At 39.2% G+C, this 24,993-nt stretch overlaps 1 protein-coding gene across 10 annotated transcripts in view; it reads left to right on the top strand.

The window, feature by feature from the left end:
- Nucleotides 1-24,993, top strand: part of ncam1a (neural cell adhesion molecule 1a) — a 269,401-nt gene that overhangs the window by 233,195 nt on the left and 11,213 nt on the right. For 7 of the 10 annotated variants that reach the window (XM_085289718.1, XM_085289717.1, XM_085289720.1 and 4 more), the window contains 5 exons: nucleotides 2,099-2,223; nucleotides 2,926-3,106; nucleotides 19,233-19,440; nucleotides 22,472-22,588; nucleotides 23,552-24,007. In XM_085289718.1, coding sequence (XP_085145844.1) covers nucleotides 2,099-2,223; nucleotides 2,926-3,106; nucleotides 19,233-19,440; nucleotides 22,472-22,588; nucleotides 23,552-24,007 — 1,087 coding nt within the window. The remainder of the gene's footprint in view (nucleotides 1-2,098; nucleotides 2,224-2,925; nucleotides 3,107-19,232; nucleotides 19,441-22,471; nucleotides 22,589-23,551; nucleotides 24,008-24,993) is intronic. The other 3 variants (XM_085289722.1, XM_085289723.1, XM_085289724.1) reach the window with 1 other exon arrangement.

Below are 24,993 nucleotides of genomic sequence, written 5' to 3'. Positions count from 1 at the left end.
ATTGCATGCATTGTTAAATATAGTCACCCACAAGGCTAATGTTTCATATTCTTCCCCTGGAGAGCTACATAGCTCACACTGTTTTACCGGTTGGACTCACAACAATCCTTTGCATTACTGCAGCATGCAAGTTTACTTCCTTTTTCTTGTTGCATCCTCTTTCTTGTTGTTCAGCTGTTCTTAAAGAAAATGTCTGTCCTACCTGCATGTCTCTGTATCTTTGATGTAATGTCTTTCTAGTAGTTTGCATATGCAGAAGTGCTAACATTGGGTACATCTTTTTAGTATTGGGAAGTCATTGAGACGATTGGGCAATGTTAAAAACATTTATCTTTTTTTTTTTTTCATTTGACCTGAACAAAGACTCCAACTTTGAGACATTTACTATTTTCAAAATTCACCTTTCTTTTGTATAATTCATACTGTTAATAATCGCTCACATACAGCACTTATGAGATGATTTTCCTTTATGATCTATGAACTCGTAAAACTTAAATGAATTTCTTTATTCTACAGAATGTTTTTAATAACTTTGTTGTATACTGTCTTTGTGATTAGCTTGGGCTGCATGTGGAACCACACCATCCACATGCATGTTAGGCCATGGGTGGTGTTTCACACGATACCCTTCTGAATTTACAGCAGTGGGCCAAATTTCAAGCTTTGCATGTGTAGTTTTTTTCATTCTAATCTTCCACTTTCTCTGTTTTAGCCTTCAGAAATATTCACCTAACCCAGAATGATGCAATGCTGAATGTATCAATGTCTGCCTGTCACAGAGTTACTACTGCTGTAACTAATACCGTCTGATTCACTTTCAGCCTGTGTCATGCTCACTTCTGCCTGGTGGGATGCAGTTTTTAGAAAGTGTGCTTATTTGATTACTTCAAGGAAAAGTGCCTTCATGCATATTCATTTAATTAACTACAACCACTAACACTGATGTTTGAAATGTTAAACACTGAATACGTGACTTTTTTTTCTTGTGACTATCACAAAATGTATATATATATATAAAATGTGTATATATATATATATATATATATATATATATCGAGAGAGAGAGAGAGAGAGAGAGAGAGATTTTTTGGTTTAACTCCTTATTGAATTTCTATCAGTAGCATGCATGTAGAAATTGCAGCACCACTGAGCCTTTCTGTTACCTGCTGGTGTGGCTGTTACTTTTAAGATTGTTAGCACAGGGCAAAGATTATAGCATCACAAGGTAGGGGATTTAATAACATATTAACAAGGCTAACTGTGTGTAACCAATATGCACATAATTGATGAGTTTGGGTTGTTAGTCTCCACCCTTATTGCCTTAACAGTGCCACGAAGAGCTACAGCACACACACACACACGCAAAAAACACATTGACCTCCTTTCGCACAAGACTATGTAAATGTTATTAAAAGTAATAGAGGAACATGTCCAATCAAGGCCTACAGGCTCATTATCCAGCGACCCAGCAGTCATTACTCAGGAGGACAGAGCAGATAATGAGGGCCTCAAGGAGAACAACACCTCCGCCTGTGGTTCTGAGGCAGCCACGTTGACCTCTGTTGCTTCTAGTCGTCCTGGAAGTAATATTCCACCTAAAGTCTGTCTTTAATTATCAGATACTCTTCTCATGGAGGTTATATTTCTTTCAGTGGGTCCTCCAAACTTAACACATAGATGTACTATTTTGCAAATCTTTTGATGGGTGTTCCAAAATTGTTGCAATTTTGTGTGCCCCCTGATCTGGCACTGCTGTGGTTAAAGTTTAAGTTTAGGCACAAAAACGAATGGCTTGGGTTAAACAAATAGTTCAAGGGTAATGAAAGATTTTGGTTGTTGAGAAATTAACATTAACTAAAACTTACTAACCAAGTTATTATTTGAGGTGAAGGCTTGAAAATTATTAATGTTATTGATCTGCTCCTGGTAGACACTGGTGAAAAAAATGTGTCTATTGTAGCGTAGTTTTCTTTTCTTTTAAGATAAAAAGTTTCAGACATGTTAATTAATGTAGGCAGTTGGTTTTTAAAGGTAAACATGTGTTGATGCAGTAACCACCGTTTGTCATCTAATCATCATTCCTTGGTTTCCTGTTTAGGGGAACCCAGTGCTCCCAAACTGCAGGCCAAGGTGCACAGCCCGGGCAATTCTCTTAAGATCAACTGGATCACGCAAGATAACGGTGGTTCCAAGATTAAACATTACCTGATCAGATACAAGGCTGTGAGTATTTCTGGCAATGGGGGTAACTTTTTGCATTTGATATAAAAACAAAAACAACATAAAAAAAAATAATAGCAGTTACAATAAAGTAGTCAAATCTGGCTACGGCTTTGAGCAGGGGTAAATCTACTGGAATCTGTCAAAATATGTGCCTGCTAATGACTCCAAAGCATTTTAAGCCACCTCATCATCCAAGTCATTTCCCCCTTTCAATTTGTATCTTCTACCTCTTTGGAATTAACAGTTGTCACTAGGAAGAAAGGGTGACTGTAATTAGACCAACCAACCCTTACAGCAGACTAGTTTTCCTGCAGTGGTGGTAATATAAAGTTATGTTCTCATGCAGCACTTGTCCACTGAATTATAACTATGTATTCAAAAAGAGTCATTACTAACCTGATGGAAAAGATAAATGCTTAAACACCACTTTCATTTATTCTTATAAGATCTACTTGTGTACAATTTGTGCATAATAATTGGTGAGTACTTTATACATTTCATTATTTTCTTGTTTTTCCCTCATTATTAACTGTTTCGGACCAGGTTAATCTCTTTGGAACGGAAAAACATGTTGAGAAAGAACATGTACTGCTTTTATGTCAGCTCAAGAACAGTTTGAGAAATCGAGACATTTGTAGATGATCTAAAATGAGCTTTTCCTTTGAGAGTGTTGAATTGTTCCTTTCTAAATCCATTTCTCAGAAGCGTGTATCTGACTGGAAACCAGAGCTCCGCCTTCCCAGTGACAGTACCTATATCGTCCTGAACAGCCTGGAATGGAACACGGAGTATGAGGTTCATGTGGTGGCAGAGAATGAGCAGGGCAAATCTAAGCCTGGCATCCTCACCTTCAAGACAGATACAGAGCCCACAACTGTCCCAGGTACTGTTCCCATCATACCTACCCTAAGCATCCACACACACCAGCCACAGTGCACATAGGCTTCTACCGTGACCAGAAAATCTATTATTTGGATCTTTGACTTTTGCTAGGTGCTTATTCAAAGCTTGCTGGCTGCAGGGTCGGTCATGAATAATCTATCTCTGTCTGTCGCATGGCAGAGGTGTATTGTTTTTACTGTTTTCATATCTGGTAACCAAAAGGAAATGCACGATGCAAACCCCATTGATGCGTAAAGCAAAGACTCTATTATAAGCCGAGGGGCACGTAGTGGTGTGGCCTATACAGAGTGTTTGAAATGAGCACAAACTCTAAATTTCATTCCCATTGGAAATGTGTTATTTTCTATTGTGAAAATATTTGCATATGTTTCAGTAAATCACACATTTTTCATTTTGGGGGGAAATTTTAAAGAAAAAGTGAACCTGGTGCTAAACGTTTGCACAGTAGTGTAACTGTAAGGTTTATAATCCAGGCATTATATATAATATCACACAAAGACTTGATCTAATGGTGTATTTTGAAGAGCTACTTTTTGGGAGTTGGGGATATTTTAAAATGAGATTTACATTTAAGGAACTAAACTAACTTGCCCACAAAGTTTACTATAGTAGATAACCTTAAAATGCCCAGTGCAACTAATCTAACATTGTTCTACAATAGTTAATAAGCACAGGCTTTGTCCTTGTAGGCCAAAATGGGTTTTTAAATGATAAACCAACCACTGAACATGGCATGTGTGCACCAAAAGTTTGATGTCAGTAGAAATACACAAGTGACTGCAAGCTGGGTCATTTGAAATCTATTTTCATTTTACCCCCAGCCTACGCTCTTTGTTTCTAGTTCTCAGTCAGTGCCACACTTTTGTTTTCTTTAATAATGTCATCTCCACTAAATCCTCTTTTCCTGAAGGAATGAATTTCTATGCACAGAGCACCTTTTTAAAACACTGCACTCGCTTCAAAAAATGTTGAAGCCCAGGCAGCACAAGATCAAAAGTAGCTAATGAGTCCATATGACATGCAGAGGCATTTCTCCTTGGATATCCGGCTCCTCCAAGTCTCATTACTTCTTATGAGGTGACTTCAACTCCTCAATCTTAATGTCCAATGATGTGAGAACAGACTACAGTCAGACCCAGAGAAAACAGAGTTTTGTCCATTTATTCCCAAATACATCGTCTACACAGGTGGTCACGGTCGGCCTTTGCTCTGTTGCTGTGTTGTGTGTAGAGTGCACTTTTTAACTTGGGCTGCCTCCCCACTTGAATTAGCTAACAGTTTAAAATTCTTTGACATCTTACACTCTGTCTGTGTTTCTTTTTTTTGTTTCATCCTGTTTTTCTTCCATTGTCACCCTCCCTTTCACTATTCGCCTGCCCTTTTCTTCTTTATGAAAGGAAGTGTTGATTGCCTCAGTCATATTTTCTTTTAACTGTCAAGTGCACACTGTGAAAAATATTTTACCTGAAAAATCGAAATCACTTATAAAATGGCCCAATCTTTAAACTAATGTGCCCGAAAACAGCCCACAAGTCATAAACACAAATTAAAATCTGTGCCTTGCTATAGATTCAAAAGTACTGACAGAACATTTTTATAAAATAATACACAAAATTAAGCCATCAAGTAGTAGGACAATGCTGTAATCATTTCCTACCAGTCAAAGCAGACAACTACACTCATCGGCTAGTTTTTTAAGTTCACTTTGAAAGTGCTGAGCTGAACCCTGTTTTGTCTCTAAGAGCATCTTAATTCTTTGTGGCACACAAAGTTATGTAAACTTTCCTCAGAGATTTTGTACGTATTGACTAGGGGTGCAACGATATTCGTATCGATACTGAACCGTTCGATACAGTGCTTTCGGTTCGGTACGCATATGTATCGAACAATACAACATTTGTAATTTATTTTATCAATTTTCCTTCTGACGATGCTGTCTGTGTTGAGCGCTCAGTGAATCTGCATTCGACTACTCCGCCTAGGCTTGACAGTGCAGCCTAGGCGGAGTAGTCGAATGCAGATTCACTGAGCGCTCAACACAGACAGCATAGTCAGAAGGAAGAGCGCAGGGCAAGCTAGCGAGACAGAAGTTAAGCTCTCCTTGTAACAGGCAAATTGAACCTCATTCAGATCTGGCGTTTGGAATTAATTTGGTTTTCATGTGACGTATGACCCTGAAGGTAAGCGAGTCATGGACTAAAGTAAAACAGTATGTTGGATGTGCCATGCAATGCTCAATTACATTGGTGTGAACTAGTGTGTTAGCGCAGTTAGCTCGTTAACGTGTTGGCCGTCTAGCCCCATGCACGGAGCGATCGGCGGTAGCTCGTTAACGGAGATTTGCCGTGTTGTGGCGTTAAGGTCATTTCAACGAGATTAACCTGAAAGCACTAGTGGGAACACAACGAATATGACTGCACATTTACGCCGACATCATCCTAGTGCAAAGACAAATACAACAAGCATGCTACTAACTTTAGCCGAGTCATTTAGACAGCTGTTAGCACATGATTCTCCTTATGCTGCTGAGAATATAGCCCAGAAGAAGCGGATAGTATAGCTTTTATTTTGGAAAGAGCCATTTCTCTGTAATAAACTCTCTTTTCCAAAGATGAGTGATTCCTCAATCAGATACAGGGCTCGCAATATCGCTAGCCCGATGTCCCAGAGCTAGCGATCTTTCCAGTCGGGCTACCAAAATCTATCTCTTCCCTGCCCGTCGGGCTACTGTAGGAAAAATATATGTCAATGCTTTTGCATTCTTTCAGAAATGTAGCTGGGTAATTATGTCATTGGCATCGGTGAGCCACTGTCAATATGTGACATATTGAAGTCGCGTTTGAATTTGCGCTTGTTTTTTTGCTTTCACTTTGCAATCGTGCGAACTGTGTATAGCAAGTGACAGCCAAAGAAAAGCTTACCACAAAACGGAGAAGTTATGACAAATCAGACTATAAGGCAAAAAGAAAGTGCAGCTTTATGGTTTCATGGACAAAAGAATTTCTGTGGCTGCAATATGATGAGCTAAATAACCAGGGCTGCACATAAGTGGTCCGCAGGTGCGCATTCGCTGTCAAAATAAAAAACACGCACAAGGGTTAGGGTTAAATTTAAAAACTGTACTTTTGAGTTAAAATATATATTTATAATTTTAATAAATGACAAATTAAAAATGCATGAACATTTTTTTTGTATCGAAAAAATATCGAACCGTGACACCAAAGTATCGAACCGAACCGAACCGTGAATTTTGTGTATCGTTGCACCCCTAGTATTGACATGATAGATATAGACATGATTTTAGTTTTGTGGCATTGGCATCCTGCTGGAAGCAACCATGATAAGATGGGTGCACTGTGCTCATAAAGGGATAGACACAGTGAGCAACAATATTCAGGTACGCTGTAGTGTTTCAATGATTCTCAGTTGGTACTAAAGGCTTTTCTCAGAATACATCCCCCCACCATCAGCAGCTTTTGATACAAGGAAGGACGAATCCATGTTTTTATGTTGTTCAGACAAAATTGTTACCCTACCATCCAAATCTCACAATCAAAACTCACAGACCAGGCAACGTTTTTCCAATTTTAAAAAACGACCTTGCAAATTATAACCTCAACCTCCTGTTTAACTGACAGGAGTTGGCACCCAGTGCAGTCTTCTACTATTGTAGGGGAATCTGTTGTTTTTCTGAATAACTTGCTTGTAACGAGAGGTTATACTGTTGCTACTGTATCAGCTCGAAGGAGCGTAGCCATTCTCCTCTGACCTCTGGCATCAAGAAGGCATTTTCACCCAGAGAACTGCCGCTCACTGGATTTTCTCTTTTTTAAACTGTTTTCTGTAAACTCTGGAGATGGTTGTGTGGGAAAAATCCCAGCAGATCAGCAGTTTTTTGGAACAGTCTGACCAGCCTGTCTGGCACCAACAACCTTCTCACATTCAAAGTCACTTAAATCACCTTTGCTTCAACATTCTGACACTTGGGTTGAACTTTAGCAGATCGTCTTAACTTTGTCTGTTTGATATTTGCACCAACAAGCATTTGAACAGGTATACCTAACAAAGTGGCCAGTGAGTGTTTGTTCTTTAGAGAGCTATCATCACACACATAGCTACTCATTCAAAATTCTGTGGGTCATAGTCACTGTAGTTGAGCTTTATTATTAATCGGGATAGATTACTGACATTTTACATCCAAAATACAAATGTTGAAGAAACTATTATATGCATGCAATCTAAATTTCATCACAGTTTCAGCTTTTGAAGTTGAGTAAGTCACTATTTATGAAAAAAATGAAGTTTAATGAAGCTTGCAGATTCAGTTTTTTCCTAAATCATTAATGACCATACTCCATAATTTACTATCCTGCCACATTTTATACACCATTCATTATTTTTTGATTTGTTTGCAGTCTCTCTCTGTTTGTATTACGATATCTGAGCCTCTATTGCCTCTATCTTTGTTTCACATTTTCTCTGATTTTCATTCTTTCTGTCAGCATCTGTCTTCCCTTCTGCTACCAGGTTTAGTAGGTCTCACAGTTCAGGCTCCAAGACTGACCTGAATTGAAATGTGTGGCCTAGTTAGGTGGGGATGCAGCCCATACAGTCTTTGCATGGTGCCTTTTCCAGCTGGATTAATGTTTTTCTGCTCTTTACTGGAGTTGTTAAAAGGCAACTGCTGCCAGTGCATGGCACATGAAAAAACCTGTTTGGTAGTTTGGTTGGTTTTTGGGAGTTTTCGTATGCTGTAATTGTTTTTTTTTCTTTTTCATGTCCTTGCTGGGCAACAGCCATATAGCAGTGGGAGGTTTGGATCACATATAAATCTACCAGACTACAAGTTAACCTTAGTATCATCCGAGTCAGCCCCCCTTCAAGTCTTCTAATTACTTTTTCAAGTTTTTATTTTTATTTGTTTTGTTTTGAGATATTTTGGTATTACTTCCAAGCTGCTGTTGTTTTTCTTCACTTCAGGGAGCATGGGCTATTGCCGAGGTTTATTTTTAGCTACAACATCTGCATTTAATTCCACTATTCCCTTGCAGTCTCACAGCTGTTCTTTGTACTGCTTGATCAACAGCTGCTCCTTTTTTATATGCAGGACTCTGCATGCTCAATTTTATCTGAATCTCACATTGGGAGTCCAGTGCGGACGCAAGGTCGAGCTTCAGCCTGTTTAAATTTCTGTTTTATGTTCAAAAAAACAACCATACGCACAAGAATTCATTCAGCCCAGTAATGTGAATGCACTTCAGCATAAAAGATCTCTGAAAACATATTGGAGTTTGTTGTCCTTTGAATTTATTTGAATCGGACGTGTGAAAGGGTTTGTGTATAGCTAATTTTCTTTAGGTTTAATGCACACAGGTACAGCTGAGCGGCAATTGTTTGCCACAGTCTCACGGAAAGTCAAATGCTGCCCAAATGTGAAGAGATAATATAAAAAACAAAGTGGCAGATCTTGATCCATCCAAATCTCCCCAGCTAAGGTTGACTTAGGACTAAAACTATAAAGCTAATAACATTTTGTAACATGAGGTCATCCATTCATCCATGTCACAGACTTTACCTTCATAACCAGCGTCTGCTTTGGATGTTTGGTTTTGCATGGGCCATTCCCCCAACCATGACCAGTGGTGTAATGCTAGATGAACAAGTGGTACTATTGTGAATATTTGCCTATGCTTTCTTTCCGTATGTGTCCATACAAACACAAAAAAAGATGTCCATATATATTTGAACTTTGAACCACGAGGTCTGTCAACAAGATAATTTCCTTTTTATTTACCGACAAAAAAGCTGCCATATTGTTTTTAACATTTCTTTTAAGTAATTATCGGGTCCCTTTAGAACCCAAATTCAGAAGCCAATTACAATTGCAACATCCAATAGGATTTGAAGGTAATGTCTTACGTAATGTAGACAAAAAACATTTTAATTAATCCATCTACAATCTGCACTGCCTTTACTGATAAGTCAAGAGCAACAATAGTAGCTAAGGCTACGTGAGCAAAGCAGCCCAGCTTCTTTCCTCTGCAGGCTCAGAGAGCTGCTGATTGGAAACCCATGCGCCAGTTTTCTGGCCTTTAGCTCAAACTTTCCAAAGACACACATAATAAAATATAGAGACGCGTTGCTGTGTTTTTTTATTACTCCATTATTACCGAATCTGTGAATTAATGAGACTTTGGCATTCAGTTTATGCATCACTGGCAAGCAAGCTTGTGCTTGCATTTACTTTATATTACACCACTGGCCATTAGGAGTGAGAGATACTAGCCTGACTCATGTGGATGTGTTCTTGCATTCAGGCTGTCATCTATCTTACCCTAAACTTGGCCGCTGCTCTGCACCATGGCTGATTTAAAACTCCCCTTCTTTATACTGAACCTTAAGGTGAAAACAGAGACTGTGCTGCAGTGTGTTTGAAATGTCTTCCTTATCGATGTCATCCCCCATTACCTTCCTTTGTGTGACCCTCCACCCATGCCTGCCATGAACCATGTGTCATTTGCTGTGATACTAACATGCTATAACTTCTTTTTATTTTTACCCTTTAACTTAGACTTCCTTTTTTATTCTTCAAGTCAGTCTTGAAAAGAAAAAACAACCTTCCAGACTTGTATTTCTGTATTTCTGACCTATTTTTCTATCTCTCTCCCTCTTTTCCCTCTTTCTCTCCTGCTTCTTTTTTTTCTCCGTGTCCTTCCTGTCTCCATGTGTGATCTTCTTGGGCACCTATGGACCATGACATTGCCATACACACAAATTTCTTTCTCTGTTTGTGTTTTTACTGTGTGTGTGTGTGGTTTTTTTTTCTTGTCACACTTTATTGCTGTGATTATCACTCAAAATACTCTGTTGTGGATATTTATTTATTGTTGGTCTATAACTTCAGCTACCCTCGGTTGCCAATGTGTGACGTGCAGTCTGGCAGCTCTTCTTCTGTCCGTGCTGACTGTGCTCTGGCTCCCATAAACTGATTGCATTCAAGGAGAAAGAGGATAGTCTGAGCCGTTCAAATCTTTGGCTCCAGACCTTTGCTTTCTATGCCTTTTGACCCTTGTGCAGCCACACACAAGAAAAAAAAAAGTTGAAGAGTCAAGACATTGGTTTCATGACGTTATTACAGGGTGCTCAGTACTTGCATCAATTTCAGTTTTCTGGTTTTTAGATTCTGTTAATATTTTTTTTGTCTGTTTTCACTGTAATGTCATCTTGTGTACGAATAGATTCCGAAGGAGAGAGATTTTTAGGGTTTTGTCAATGTTGCAAGTTGGACGTCGGGTGCTCTTTCAGGATACAATGTAGACAAAGTATTGTAGCTTTGTTTTTGATTTGATTAGTAACACATTCATAATGCCTTAATGTGATCTGAAGAGGGGGTGATAAATAGAATAATTACACTGTTTAATTTTGTGTCTGCAGTGGTTTAATCAGACACGGAAATTGTAAAGAGACTTTTATTTTGGACTTTACTGCCTATTAAACAAACACATCCATTCCACTGTTATGTCACAAATGACATAAAAGCATGAACACTGCATGAAAGCTGACACAAGGCATGATCCAGTATTCATGAATGTGCTATGCAGCTGCTTCAAAGCTCCCCAGTCAAGCATTATGAATGTGTTAACCAGGAGATGAGTACAAATGCTGTGCCTAAATTCTGGCTGTTTTTTTTTTCTTCTTCTTCTTTTATACAAGCTTGAAATGTCCTGCTGTACAAATTGAGGGGAAGATAACATTTGCAGAGAAATTTAATATCGGTTATGGTCAGAGAACTCATTTTTCCCAGACTCATTCTTAATTTTCAACATTATATTATGCTCATTTTCAAATACATTGTTATGTAACCGCCTTGTCAGGAGAGAACAGAAGGATGTGCAGAAAAACTAATGTTTTGTGAAGAAGTGTACATACTCTTTTCAAACTGATATTCGAGAAATCAGCTGTTATTTGGAGGATTCATGCTCTCTTTTTACCTGAAAGCAGTGAAATGTCTAAAAAAGGAAAAAAAAAACCATAAAGAAACAGCTGTTAAACACTAAAAAATTTTGTTTAATTAAAAAATGTGGAATTATTTTCTTCTCTATTCCTGAGACATTTTTGTAAGTGCTTATCAGTGTATTTCCATGTAACCATTGTAGGGTTGAAATAAATTGTTTCTTTTTCTTTCATGAAAGTAATGACTTTGAGGCTTTGGCGACTAAACATACTAAGATATCTTTGTCTGACTCTTCTGGGAAGCTGATTGTTAAGCTGATTTTTGCCCTTTTTTTCTCTGGAGCTTTAACAAAATGTCTGTATTCTGCATTCAGTGTTGCTTTACATCAAACATGACTGTTGAACCCAGATGTTTTGAGGTCAGGGGCTTGGCTGTAGCCTAAGTGAAGAAGATAAAGTATGCATTTTGCATAAAAAAGGAACAAATGGTAAACTGTATATTGTATAGAGGCCTTGCAGCAGTGTAAAACAGCACAAAAATATGGATATTAATATGCAAACATTAGCTAAACATTAGAATGAAACCAATATGCAACCCTGATGGCACCGAGTAGATTCTTTTGGCTGTTGTTAGCTGCTACGATCTAAGCAACAAAATAATGTATCCAGTGTTTACACAACAAAAAACACCGAAATTTGATTTCCTTATTAAATGGCCGACAACATTGTTTGTAAGTCTTTCCGGACCACCTTTAATTTTTGTTGACCTGGTAGCCAGGCAACCTAGTTTAAGCTATCAAAGATATGAAAATCCGCAGTTACAGAAGGATTCTTACTTGTGTTTTGTGATCTGACAACACTGTGGTTATGTTTTGCAAGGGTGGAGGTTATGTATTCTGTAGCAGTATTTTTTTTTTTTAAATACTTCACTTGAAATATGGTACTTCATAATAGCATGTCTAATGGCTAGCTAGCTTATTGCTAGCTTCTGTTTCCACGCTCCTGTATGTTTAGTTTTTTTTTGTTGTTGTTATAGTTTTTCATGGAGGCCTGGTCTGATTGTAACACCATGGAGAACGGCCACACTAGCAACTCTACTGGAGTTTAAATGTTTTAACTCTCAGTAATGCCTCAGTGCTTATTAGCTCTTATTAACTAATGGAGCATTTGGCTAAGAAATTGCTAATTACTTGAGACTTAACAAGGGAATAACCTTAGGCCAATTTAAATGTCCGTCTTTAACAGTGGCAATGACAAGCTAAAGATTTTTAAAAAAGGCTGTCAGAGTTTGGGTTACTTAAAGTCCTCTATATAGTTTCCATTTGTTCCAACATTTGTTCATCACTCTGCTGTACAACTCATTAAAGTTTGCAGAGTCATGAGAGATGACAGATTGCAATGCATAATTTAAGAGATTAAAATCACCTGCAGCCATGATCAACAGCATTTTAGTGTGAGAGAATTAATAAAGCATTGATACATTTTCAGTAATCACACATATGTGAATGGTCATTGTTTTTATTCTGTCTTGATGAGCATTTTCCATCATAGAGGCCAGACATACAGAAAGTCAGTTTGCTGTAATGAATACAGCTAGCGTGTGTTTTAAAACCACTTTTCTCTGATTTATCACAAATTCCAGCTAAGCGGTACTAAGACTTGTGCTGCTGCTGGTAATTTGAGCCATATGGTCCTGATGGATTGGAGTTGATTATGTCTGTATTAAAAGTCAGATTCACACGGATATACACGCACTGTGTAAGTGCACGTTTCAGTAATACTAGAAATACGAAAAAATTTATCTTCCCATCAAGCGTGCTCTTGTGGCTAGTGAGTGCTTTAACATCCAGCACAACACGTACCTAACTAAAACTCATAAGAAATCATAGAAAAAGTGCAGAAAAGAGCACTTGAGTTCCAAGTAATCAAATGTCACAGGCTTTTCCACTGAACGTATGATCTTTGATGGCCTTTTGATGGGACGCTAAGGTGAATCTATCCCCATAAGCTCTCTGCCTGAGCCTTAGAATAGGCAGTATCATCAAACCTGAATAACATCAATATCTGTAACACCCCATTTCTCTGAACAGGAATGAAGGAGAATTATTTCAAATGTTATTGACTTTTTTTTCTCTGAGCAGTTTTCACTTAACGTGGCACCCCCGCTTTTTTATGAGTTGGGGTCTAAAATAAGATTTGTATTCCCTCCATTTATTATCCCTGGCACTGCGGTTTAATCTCAACTAAGTTCTGTCACAAGGAAAATAAGAGCTTACGACACCCTTGAGGTGTTCTTTGTCACTTTGTCCCCCCAGTTGTTCATCAGTGCCTACCGAGTAATGATAGTGCTGATCAGTGCTGAGTGATTTTCATTTTTGCTAATCAGGATCTCCATCTAAATGTCTGCATCAAACTTACTTGTGTTGCATATAAACAGAATATTTCTCTTCCCTGAAGCAAATGGTTCAGGTCGCCCACTGCATACAGATTAAAGGGAAAGCTGCCATCTCTCTTTCTATTGGATTTTTCCTTTTTTGTATAGCCTGAAACGTTTCTTCAGCTGGTTAGCTTGGTGTGATTAATGGCAGAAACTTCAAATCAAATGTTGGAGCTTAAAACAATCCACAGAAGCGTCATCGAAATCATCGCTGTGTCAAAATATCTATTGTGTTAAAATAGATGCATTTTTTTAAATGAATGATTCCCCTCTTTCCTCTATAAGCTTTACTCTATGGAAATGAGTCCAGAGTTCCTAACTTTCAAGCCAGCATGCACATCAGTTTGTAGCACTTGTTTTCATAGCATCTTAATTTAAAAAGGGCTGAAATCCCATCTAGCCACACACCGCTCTCTGCATGAAGAGTTTCCAAGGATCTTAAATCAGTCAGAGAGGGAGTCGGTCGCCGGTTGAGCGTCACCCTGCCTCCTTGTGCCCCAAAAGAAAACTGATTCTGGAGCCAATTTTATTTTTAATGGTGGTGCAGTGCCACACTGTGGCAGAGCTTTGATGGAGGACGCAGACATGGGAATTACTGAAGAAACTTTTTTAAAGCCAAATAAGGTCAATGCAGTATCCAGAAATGTGTCATAGGTGGAAAAATAGACCCAACGAAGGAAAGGAAAAGAAGAAAATAAGAGTCATGGGGAGTCTGTGATGGTGTTGTATGAACAATTGTAATGACAGTTGTTACATACAGTTGTAGTGCTGGTTGAAAAACGGTGACAGCTTACACATTTTTACACCTCAGTCAGACAGTCTGTATTCCCCGTCTACAGTATAAACAAATTTGTCCTCAACTGGGCTTCTTCCTTTACAGATGAGGGGGACTCTGTGTTTGCTTTTCTACAGTCTGTTGCATGCATATGGTTATTTTAATCACTGCAATGTTCAGCATTCCACTGAATCTCAAACACAAACTGTTCTGAGACTATTATGTGGGCCCTCTGGTGAAATAAATGTTGTTAAAATGTCTTAAACTGTATTTCTACTCTAAAATTAATATTTTTTTATTTAGATTTGGCTGTTTTACTTATGGCTGAACCAATCCATCAAATGTAAAGCAAGTGCTGGAAGATTTTTTTTATTGCATTTCTGCGTGTTTTACAGCACAAGTTTTTAAAGACACTGCAACCCACGGGCAGAGTTGCACGGTTGGACTCAAATCTAACTCCTGATATAAAGGTGTTTCATCAGAGTACAACTGCACATATCTGGCAGTCTTATTGATTTCTCAGAAATGTGTGTAGTGAAATATTTTATCACATGCGGTCTGTTTATCAGCAGTCGTCTGGAAACCTGTCTCAGTACTGTACCCGACAAGCCCGTAAAGAGAAATGTTTGTGTAGTCCACCCTGACAGGTAGATTTGTGCTTTCTCCCTCAGTGAGAGCACTCGGTAAGAAACCCCCCCTCAGCACTGAATACATGGCACATGATTTATTGTGCCTGTTAAAATGCAAATGAAGCAATGGGCAGAGAAAAAAACAAGTGTTTTCTGCACCACTGTAGTCACCTATAAGTACGCAGAACTCTGGCATGTTCTTGCTATTTTCATCACAACCATCAAAGAAATTGAAGGTTTACATACCGGGCCAGCCAGAAAGAGGAAGATAGTGGATTTGAATTAAACGTCTCAGTTGGCCCAGGGCAGTGCTTTCACTTGTGAATGCATCAGAGTGCAGTAAGCACAAACATAACATCTTTAAGAGGCATAAAATGTTTTTTTCCTGCAAAGTCTGCAGCATAGCTGTCCATGGGGTGTGCTCCCGTCAGCATTTAAAGAGTGTTATGTGTGTCAACAATTGTTTCTACTTCAAAGGCCAAGAGAATTGGAGCTTTCATTTGGTCTAATTTATGTGTTTCAGTCTCCTTTTAATGGCACATTTACACGGTGCTTTTATAAAATACTTACATTTGACATATTAGTGGCATAAACTGGCCCAATGAGGTTTCATCTTCGTTATGAGCGTTCATCACTCTGTAGGCAATTTAAATCACTGGCAGAAAGTGTGATGTCATACTATGACATCTCATAAAGTAAAGCTGTATGTTAACAGTCAAAGATTAGCATGGCAGTTATTCGTTGCAGGGTTGCATACGAGTAAATTGGTTACCCCAAATGACTTATATGTGGTTTAAGATCCAGTGAATTTTTGTAAAGAGCGTGTTAACAGTTCTGCTCGCTCTTTACCTGTCACACACATTTAAGTATGATACTTCAGTGTGGCAGTTACTGCTTTGCTCCATTTGAAAAAGACATTGGCTTTTTATTATATATATATATATATATATATATCCCCCACCCATGTGATTACTCAGCTGTACAAAATGACAGTTTTAGACACCAGTGCACATGGATTTAATGGAAGTGACACTAAATCGTCACGTTCGTTGTGGTTACTTCAGATCAAAGTCTGTTTTGCTGGAGTAACTAGTGTATACTGATGTGGCAGTACATTATCTATATTTGGCCTTTTATCTAAAGAGTAGGGAATGTGTGAAACCACAAAATGGGCAGAAAACTGAAAGCGCAGCTCACAGTGCTTCCTTACAGTGGTAACGCTGCTGTCATTTATTTATACTTTAAGCTTTTAGAATACGCTGCAGGCTGTGCAGAGGCCATTATAAATAGGGGTTCGTTCCGTAGTTCCAGTGAATCACGACTGCAGAACATATTTGTCACTGGCTGATCCTTTCCCTTTTTCCCATATCCAAGGCTGAGGGTATAAACAGTTAACATAAAGATGGTCCTCAAATTGCACAGCGCTCACATTCTCCTCAGACACTTTGATGAGCCCTTGATCCTTATCAGACCCTGGCGAGCCATTACAGCAGTCTTTACTGCCTGAAGCAGAGCCAAATTGATACATGTAAGAGAGGCTTTAATTTAACTGAAGGTCTTCCAATTTGATTGCCTACTGGCACGGTAGACACCATAATAACAAACATAACAGGGTTGGAACTATAATTCTGACTTTACACGCTGAACACAAACAAACATCTTTTCAGCTTTGATTTTAAATCATCTTCATATTAAATGCAAGCCTTGATTGGGAAACATTGTGTTAATACATGGAGCCAATACAGGATGTTCTGATGTTATCAGATTTTTTTCCAGGTTCTCCAGTCCAGAGGTTGTTCATTTGAAATTTGCCTCAGGTATGGTTGTGAGGCTTTCACTAAACTTCGGTGTGAATGGGTGAATGTTACTTGTAGTGGTCAGTAAGGCTACAGTCACCCTGGGGAAAACCGTGGCTGGAGACTGTGTGCAAGGAATTTGTGATTTTGTTGCCTTTGAAATCGTTGCTTCAAGGACGGAGGACGGGGTCTGCGACCGCTCACAGTCAGCTGTCATCTTCACAGTAGCTTTAGTGCATCGTGACAACTTTAAAATGGCAATAAGATGGAGTGAGTCTGTTATCAGGTTTGTCAGTGGGGTCAAGTTGGCAATTACATGCAAGCTGTCATAACACAGTAATTATATTTTTAACAAGTCAGCAAAAATGATCTGCGTGAACAGAAATTTAATTTAACATAATTTCAAACGAACTACTTAGATTCAAAGTCAAGCTAAGACGATAGAGATTTGAAACACAAGTTCAGAAACGTCTGAACAAATAGTGATGTAGCTGTGTAGGTGCTCGCAGCCTTGCTTTAGGAATAGAACCAGAATACAACCAGCTGAGTCGAGTCTCCTACTGCTAACAGACACATGGGAGACGAGGTTCATTCACTGGAGCAAACTGACTCAGATTAAGTACAACATGTTTGTAATCTGTCTGCATTTATAAATTAGACTGCGGTTATTTGCAAATTTTTCCTTGTCTGTCTGAGAGTGACTGCAGCCACTCCAGGCCAGACCAAGATTGTTTGGAGACACGTTGCCAGGTGACCTGTCTCAGAATCACCAGGCAACTACAAGTGTTTTGCAACACCAAGCTCCCTTACAGCTCACTCCAATGTGTGACTGACCCATAAGACTAGAAGTGGGCTGCAAAAATGATAAATACCACACCTTTCTGATGATAAAGTAGAAATAGGTCTGAGTTCGGATACACCTGAATGTTGTGTTTCCGTTGAACAACATTAAGTTCATTGGATGAACAAGCAGAGATTGCTTTTTGTTTCTTACAGTCTCAGTAAGAAGCCAAATGCGAGTTGAGGGAGGCCTGTCTTTATGTCTTTAAGTGTCCACTGACTATTACAAGAAATCTTGTTATACCTGGTTACCACGAATCCTGCTTACTGTGATTACCTCAGTCAAGGAAATATGTGTTTTTTTTTTAATTATTATTTTGTCTTTTCTGTTTTTTTCTGTTAGTTTAACTTATCCACATTTTTTCAGTGGAGTAGTGAATCCCTTTTATTCTTTATTCTTTTATTTATCCAAAGCATTACAGTTTATTCTTTTCTTAACAATTATACAGTTTCTCCATTATTCTGTTGCTGTTATCAATCAGATCTATTGTTTCTTCCAGAAGAACGTTGAAATCCAGTAAGTCATAGTGTGCAGTGAAGTTGCACTGGCATGAATTCTGTGGCTCTAAGTTGAATCTCTGAAACAATTGCAATTTACATAAAATGTCAATCAATTTGTTAATTATTAATTAAGCATTAATAAAAGGTGTGATGCGCTAATTCACAGACTGAGGTCACTACGACAATGCATGCTCCGTGCTTTTTGCAGCAGGTTGCACACAATGATAAAAAAGGTAGTAAATGTAGCTGTCTAAGCTGGCCTTGACCTCCAAAATCCATCTTTATACCATTCTCTCTATAATCTGCATGTGCGTTTGTTTATTCAAATAATCTGTAGGAGAAAATGACTTGTATTTGTACTCTGCCTTCAGAGCTGAATTAGAAATGTGTTGGCTGCTCACACATGCTGCTCAGGTAACCCTTCATAACCTTCACATTTCCAAAGAAAGTTTGATTGAAACTGGTAAAATGATTGGGCGGGTGTTTAAAAAAAATGTGAATTGCTAAAACTATGAGTACACATAGAATATTCTGCTACAACATTGTTTTCCTGTGTTGTAATATATCCTAGTAGACTGTCATTGCAATTTATTTGCTCCTCATGCAGTTTTCGAGGCATTTTTTCTTATTGTAAAATATGTATGCAATGTAGTGTATTGCATTTATATTTATATTTAATGGTGCCATATTGACACCTCAGGCACAAATATTAATAGTCGGTCCACAAATGTCTATAAATGTGTTACAAGCCTATTATGAAACGCCTAGTGACAAGAACAAGAATATGCCTAGAAGCCCTCGAAAGGCTACCGATAGTTTTGTTTGTTTGCATTTGTTTTGATTTGTTTTTGTCTTTGCAATTTCTGTGATTCTGTATGAAATTGAACATAGTGTTTCGGCCACCGGGGATGTCAAGAACAGATATAAAGTTGTTAGAAATTATGTTGGTCCCTCTTGCACCATTTCAGCTTTCCTCTGAAAAGAGCGACACACATCTGAGGTTTTGACTGAAACCTGAAGCACTGTATTAAAAGCCTGATTGCATTCCTCATCATCTCTCTCTCCCTCTCTCTTTCTAACTTCCTTCCCATCCCCTCTTCTCTATATTTGAACCCTCTTCTCCTCTTCTGCCTGTTTTGCTTGTATATCCCCTCTACCTGTCTTTGTCCCTTCAGACGCCATGGGTGGTGGCTCAGGCATGGGCACCGGGGCCATCGTAGGCATCCTTATTGTTGTCTTTTTCCTGCTGCTGGTGGGCGTGGATGTCACCTGCTATTTCCTCAACAAGTGCGGGCTCCTCATGTGCATTGCTGTTAACTTCTGTGGGAAAGCTGGCCCAGGCGCAAAGAGCAAGGACATCGAGGAGGGCAAGGCGGCATTCACGTAAGCAAGCGTCATCTTTTGACTGGAACACAGATTATTTGTGGTGTGCCTACAGAGAATTAGCACATTTTCAAAAATACCCATCATCAGAGAACCTAAGTTAGAGTGTAGCTGTTGGACTTGCAGCAAATATCAACATATTTCTCAGGAGCTGACTGAGAAGAAGGCAGAGCTAAAAAACAGAATAAATACTTAAAGGGCTTAAAGTTATCTTTTGAACCATAAATACAAATCAATGCTTATTATTTATATAACTTTAGAATAAAGCCAGTAAAGATGTGCTTATTCAGCTCACTTTACTTTGGTCGGAATTGCTGGCATTTTCTCTTCACAAGGTAACCACTGGCTTCAGTGCCAAGTCCACCTGGTTACAGCAAAGATAAGAAAAGTCTCTGTTCCAATCACACGTGGATGCCTGTTAAAAAAAAAAACCTCGACTATTGTTTTTTCAGGGTGAAGGATTCATTTTATTAAGGAGCAGAATAACTCTGTTTTAGTAGTTTTGGGTCCTAAACCTTACCCAGCAAGTATTAAACTGAAATGGAATCAGCGGGTGAAAGCACAATAAAATGTCAGTTACAAAAGAAACCAGTAATGGAGTGACAACAAGGCAAAACAAAGCAGGACATGTCTCAGAGCTGAGAAACTTGTAGATTTTATCACTCTTTAACAGCTGGATTGTTAACCAGTGCACTGAACACCCATCCTAAAGCACCACTAATGTGTATTTCTGTGAGGCCAGCAGTATCTGACAGAACAACAGTATCTGATGTACTACGATGAAAAGACATTGGTTTAATCTAACTAAGCAGACTGAAACTACTTGTTTAAGTCAGCCAAATTTCTTTTTTTAACTTATACAAATCTGAAATAATAGTTTTATTTTGCGACCAGGTTATTAAAAGAGCTGTTAGTACAGGGAGTGCAGAATTATTAGGCAAGTTGTATTTTTGAGGAATAATTTTATTATTGAACAACAACCATGTTCTCAATGAACCCAAAAAACTCATTAATATCAAAGCTGAATGTTTCTGGAAGTGAAACCAATATAACATCTCCACATTCACAAATATACATTTCTGACATTCAAAAACAAAACAAAACAAATCAGCGACCAATATAGCCACCTTTCTTTGCAAGGACACTCAAAAGCCTGCCATCCATGGATTCTGTCAGTGTTTTGATCTGTTCACCATCAACATTGCGTGCAGCAGCAACCACAGCCTCCCAGACACTGTTCAGAGAGGTGTACTGTTTTCCCTCCTTGTAAATCTCACATTTGATGATGGACCACAGGTTCTCAATGGGGTTCAGATCAGGTGAACAAGGGGGCCATGTCATTAGTTTTTCTTCTTTTATACCCTTTCTTGCCAGCCATGCTGTGGAGTACTTGGACGCGTGTGATGGAGCATTGTCCTGCATGAAAATCATGTTTTTCTTGAAGGATGCAGACTTCTTCCTGTACCACTGCTTGAAGAAGGTGTCTTCCAGAAACTGGCAGTAGGACTGGGAGTTGAGCTTGACTCCATCCTCAACCCGAAAAGGCCCCACAAGCTCATCTTTGATGATACCAGCCCAAACCAGTACTCCACCTCCACCTTGCTGGCGTCTGAGTCGGACTGGAGCTCTCTGCCCTTTACCAATCCAGCCACGGGCCCATCCATCTGGCCCATCAAGACTCACTCTCATTTCATCAGTCCATAAAACCTTAGAAAAACCAGTCTTGAGATATTTCTTGGCCCAGTCTTGACGTTTCAGCTTGTGTGTCTTGTTCAGTGGTGGTCGTCTTTCAGCCTTTCTTACCTTGGCCATGTCTCTGAGTATTGCACACCTTGTGCTTTTGGGCGCTCCAGTGATGTTGCAGCTCTGAAATATGGCCAAACTGGTGGCAAGTGGCATCTTGGCAGCTGCACGCTTGACGTTCATGGGCAGTTATTTTGTGCCTTGGTTTTTCCACACGCTTCTTGCGACCCTGTTGACTATTTTGAATGAAACGCTTGATTGTTCGATGATCACGCTGCAGAAGCTTTGCAATTTTGAGACTGCTGCATCCCTCTGCAAGATATCTCACTATTTTTGACTTTTCTGAGCCTGTCAAGTCCTTCTTTTGACCCATTTTGCCAAAGGAAAGGACGTTGCCTAATAATTATGCACACCTGATATAGGGTGTTGATGTCATTAGACCACACCCCTTCTCATTACAGAGATGCACATCACCTAATATGCTTAATTGGTAGTAGGCTTTCGAGCCTATACAGCTTGGAGTAAGACAACATGCATGAAGAGATGATGTGGACAAAATACTCATTTGCCTAATAATTCTGCACTCCCTGTATGAGGGCTTATTAGACTCCATTGATTCCTGGGTAGATGTATGTAAGTACACACTAAAAACATGTTTTTAAGTCTTTGCCCACGAGTTTGAGACAAAAGAGCAAATTCCCAAGGTGCTGAGCTAAAGTGAAAGCAGGCAAATCTTTATATTTTATCCTTAGGGAAATTCCCTCAATTATTCAGCACCAACTGTAAATATTTAATGGCGCTGAAATGCAGTTACTGCATGTTCGCCTGTGTTTGATCAAACATTTTGTTCTATGCGTCGAACTGTCCGTCATCTCGCCAGCTCCGAATGCAACAAATAAATATTTCAGCTCTGACAGCTCGCACAAAACAAATTTAGTGAAAGTGCATCGTGAGAGTTATAGCGTTATTTAGCACCCTGCGTTTAAACAGGTCAGTCCCAGCAATGCACACAGCTCAGCACAATCAGAGAGCAGTGTGATGATAGCACAAGGCCTCAGGGAAAACCACCAATCAGAGCTTACAGGTCAGTGCAGGTGGAAGATGATCAAAGAGGATGATAGGGTGAGTGCGTTTGACGGGTTTTTGTATGTTTTAGTTGACTAAAATTAACCTGTTCATTTGACATTGTTACTACCAGATTTTTCTCTTTGTAGGATTGAAAAATAACACACCTAGTTAAGTGCACTTAATTCATTACCCTGGTAACAATATTTCCTTTGGATAACAGCAAAGATGAGTGTAAGGAGCCTATTGTTGAAGTGAGAACAGAGGAAGAAAACACTCCAAACCAAGAAGGAGGAGGTGCCACTGAGCCCAACGAGACCACGCCATTGACAGAACCTGAGTGAGTGTCAAGAGTACAGAGAGATTAAGCAAATCATTGGTTTGCTCTGAGCAGAAACATTTTACAAATATAATGTTGGTCCGGCCCAGCTTTCATTCAAATATTGACCCAGTTCTCTTGTAAGGACTGTTATACATACCACAGAGCAGTGCTGGTAATTTACACTGTAAGCATTTTTATGCAAGGCTAAAATGTCCCGCTGTCTATACAGTATGTATGACCATGTATGACGCATCACACTTAACTGCCTGCGGTGAACACTCAATAGAAATGATTCTGCAAGTGCTGGTCTATATGCACGGCCACAGAACCATGATGCAGGCTGTAGGGCGCTGCATTTTTGGGTCATCTCTTAACTAAGACTTTCCAGATTTTGCCATTTTATATTGAAAGTAATACATTTGCTTGACTTCCTTTTTTTGGCACAATTTCAAACCATTCAAATGTTATTTTTGCAACAAGAAGCAACAAGCGCAACAACCAACTTAACAATTATCACAGTACATTGTCGTTGAAACTTCAGTCGTCTCATTTCAAAGCCGAGCACTGTCGAATCTCCTTCTGAGTGAGTTTGCCAAGGTGCATAAATCATTCAGACACATTCAAAGCAAGAACAAACACCGCCTTCTGCTGGGAAAACTGCTTGTGAAAGACATCCGAGCATCTTAATCCTGAAACTCCCTCCATTCCCTTTATAGTTTATTGTTGGATTGTTTTATGTTTTCCCCTTACAAATATTTTGTTGCTAACATTTTGATTGTGTAGTCTCTTTTTTATTTTACTGCAGCACAATAGAAACCTAATCTGCTTTGTTTATCCCCCGACGTGCACTCTCCTTTTACCTCTTTTATTTTCCTTGTTGTCCTTGATTCCCTCACTTTTCTGCCCTCTGCTTCCTCCCCTGTGCCAACTCCCTATCTTTCCCTCTCCTACCTTGTTTTCCCACTTCTCCCCACAAAACAGGCCTGCTGCTGCAGACACCACGCCGATGGTGGTAAATCTGCTGTCCTCCACAGCTGCTAACTCAGTTACTGAGAGCTTTAGCACGGCACAAAGCAGTCCTGCTAGTGAGAGAACCAAACTAACAACCAACACCTCCAGCCCAACCCAAGTGGCCCATGCCAAGTCTCACCCTAAAAACAGCCCTACAGCCAATTCGCATAAATCTAACCCCCAACCTGATGTTGGACCTCTGGTTGACCTGAGCGACACCCCTAAAGTTGCCGCATCTTCCGACCCAACACCCCTTGTATCAGAGCTAGTCAGCCCACCCTCTGCTAATGCTGATGGGCCACAGAGTCCGCGGGACTCAGTCAAAGCCCCTGACAGCACCCAGAATAAGGACTCACAAGTAGACGGCCCGACCAAGGATGTTCCTAATGCCCCGTGCACAGACTCGACCACACCAGCCCAAAATGAGTATGAGCACCTCCATATCTGTATTTTTCCAAGTATCTCTTTGAGCCTGATAGCATCCCTTTAGCTCATAAGTCTTCCATTTCAAAGGAAAAATTCCACTTATGTATTATCAGACTTCCCCAAGCAGTTTTGCACTCATCAGGCATGTGGCAGAAAATAGCAGGCAGCTTTAGATCAAGATTTGATTCCTTAAAACTTGTTAATTAGTTTAAATTTATTTCCTGGTCTCGATATTTTCCTAAAGTCTTTCCATTGCTATTTATTTAATGACAATTCACAGTCATAAATATAAACTGTTAGAGGCCAAAGCACGGAGCCAAATAGCAGTCATAGTGGAAATGACTGTACTTGTGTTTATCTTAAAAACATTATTCTCAAAGCCTCAAACCATCATGTTTCTGAGATTAAAAACTTCTTTTTTTTTCTTTATTATATTGTGAAAGATCCCACATTTATTTATTTTTTTTTAAAAAAAAGGTAAATCTAAATGACTCAGTGCTTTTAAGTAGTTCTCCCCTACTGGAGGTTTTGATGGGTCTTTTTATTCCCTAAAAATATTCTGGGCTGTTGTCTGGTATCAGCTGAGGTTAAAAACATTTCCAGCACACCTAGATTTCAAGACAAAAACTGTTAAAATAATTATCCAATTTAAAGAAAGAAAACTGCTTTGGCTGTAAACATTTTCAAACATTGCATGAGTAGTAAACCTAAGTCTTTTTTAAAACATGTACCCATTGTTTTTAACACTATATTGCACATTATTCAAGAATATTATGAATTTTAGGAGTATGCAAGAGTGGAATTTTCCTTTAATGGTAGCAAGGATAATGATCTACTGGGATGCTACCAGTGTAGCATGCTACCAGCATGCCTGTCATCAATCAAGATCCACCACCTTCCTCCACCTGTTTGTTTATTCACGTAGTAGAGACAGATTTTCTCCTACCATACATCTAAGCCATCTCATATTCCTCATCATCATGGGC

The sequence above is a fragment of the Mchenga conophoros genome, linkage group LG10, assembly GCF_057382185.1.
Source record: "Mchenga conophoros isolate Kocher_MC1m ecotype Shallow Benthic linkage group LG10, M_conophoros_male_GT1.1, whole genome shotgun sequence".
In the NCBI taxonomy this organism is placed as follows: Eukaryota; Metazoa; Chordata; class Actinopteri; order Cichliformes; family Cichlidae; genus Mchenga; species Mchenga conophoros.
This window is presented reverse-complemented; position numbering and strand designations above follow the sequence as displayed.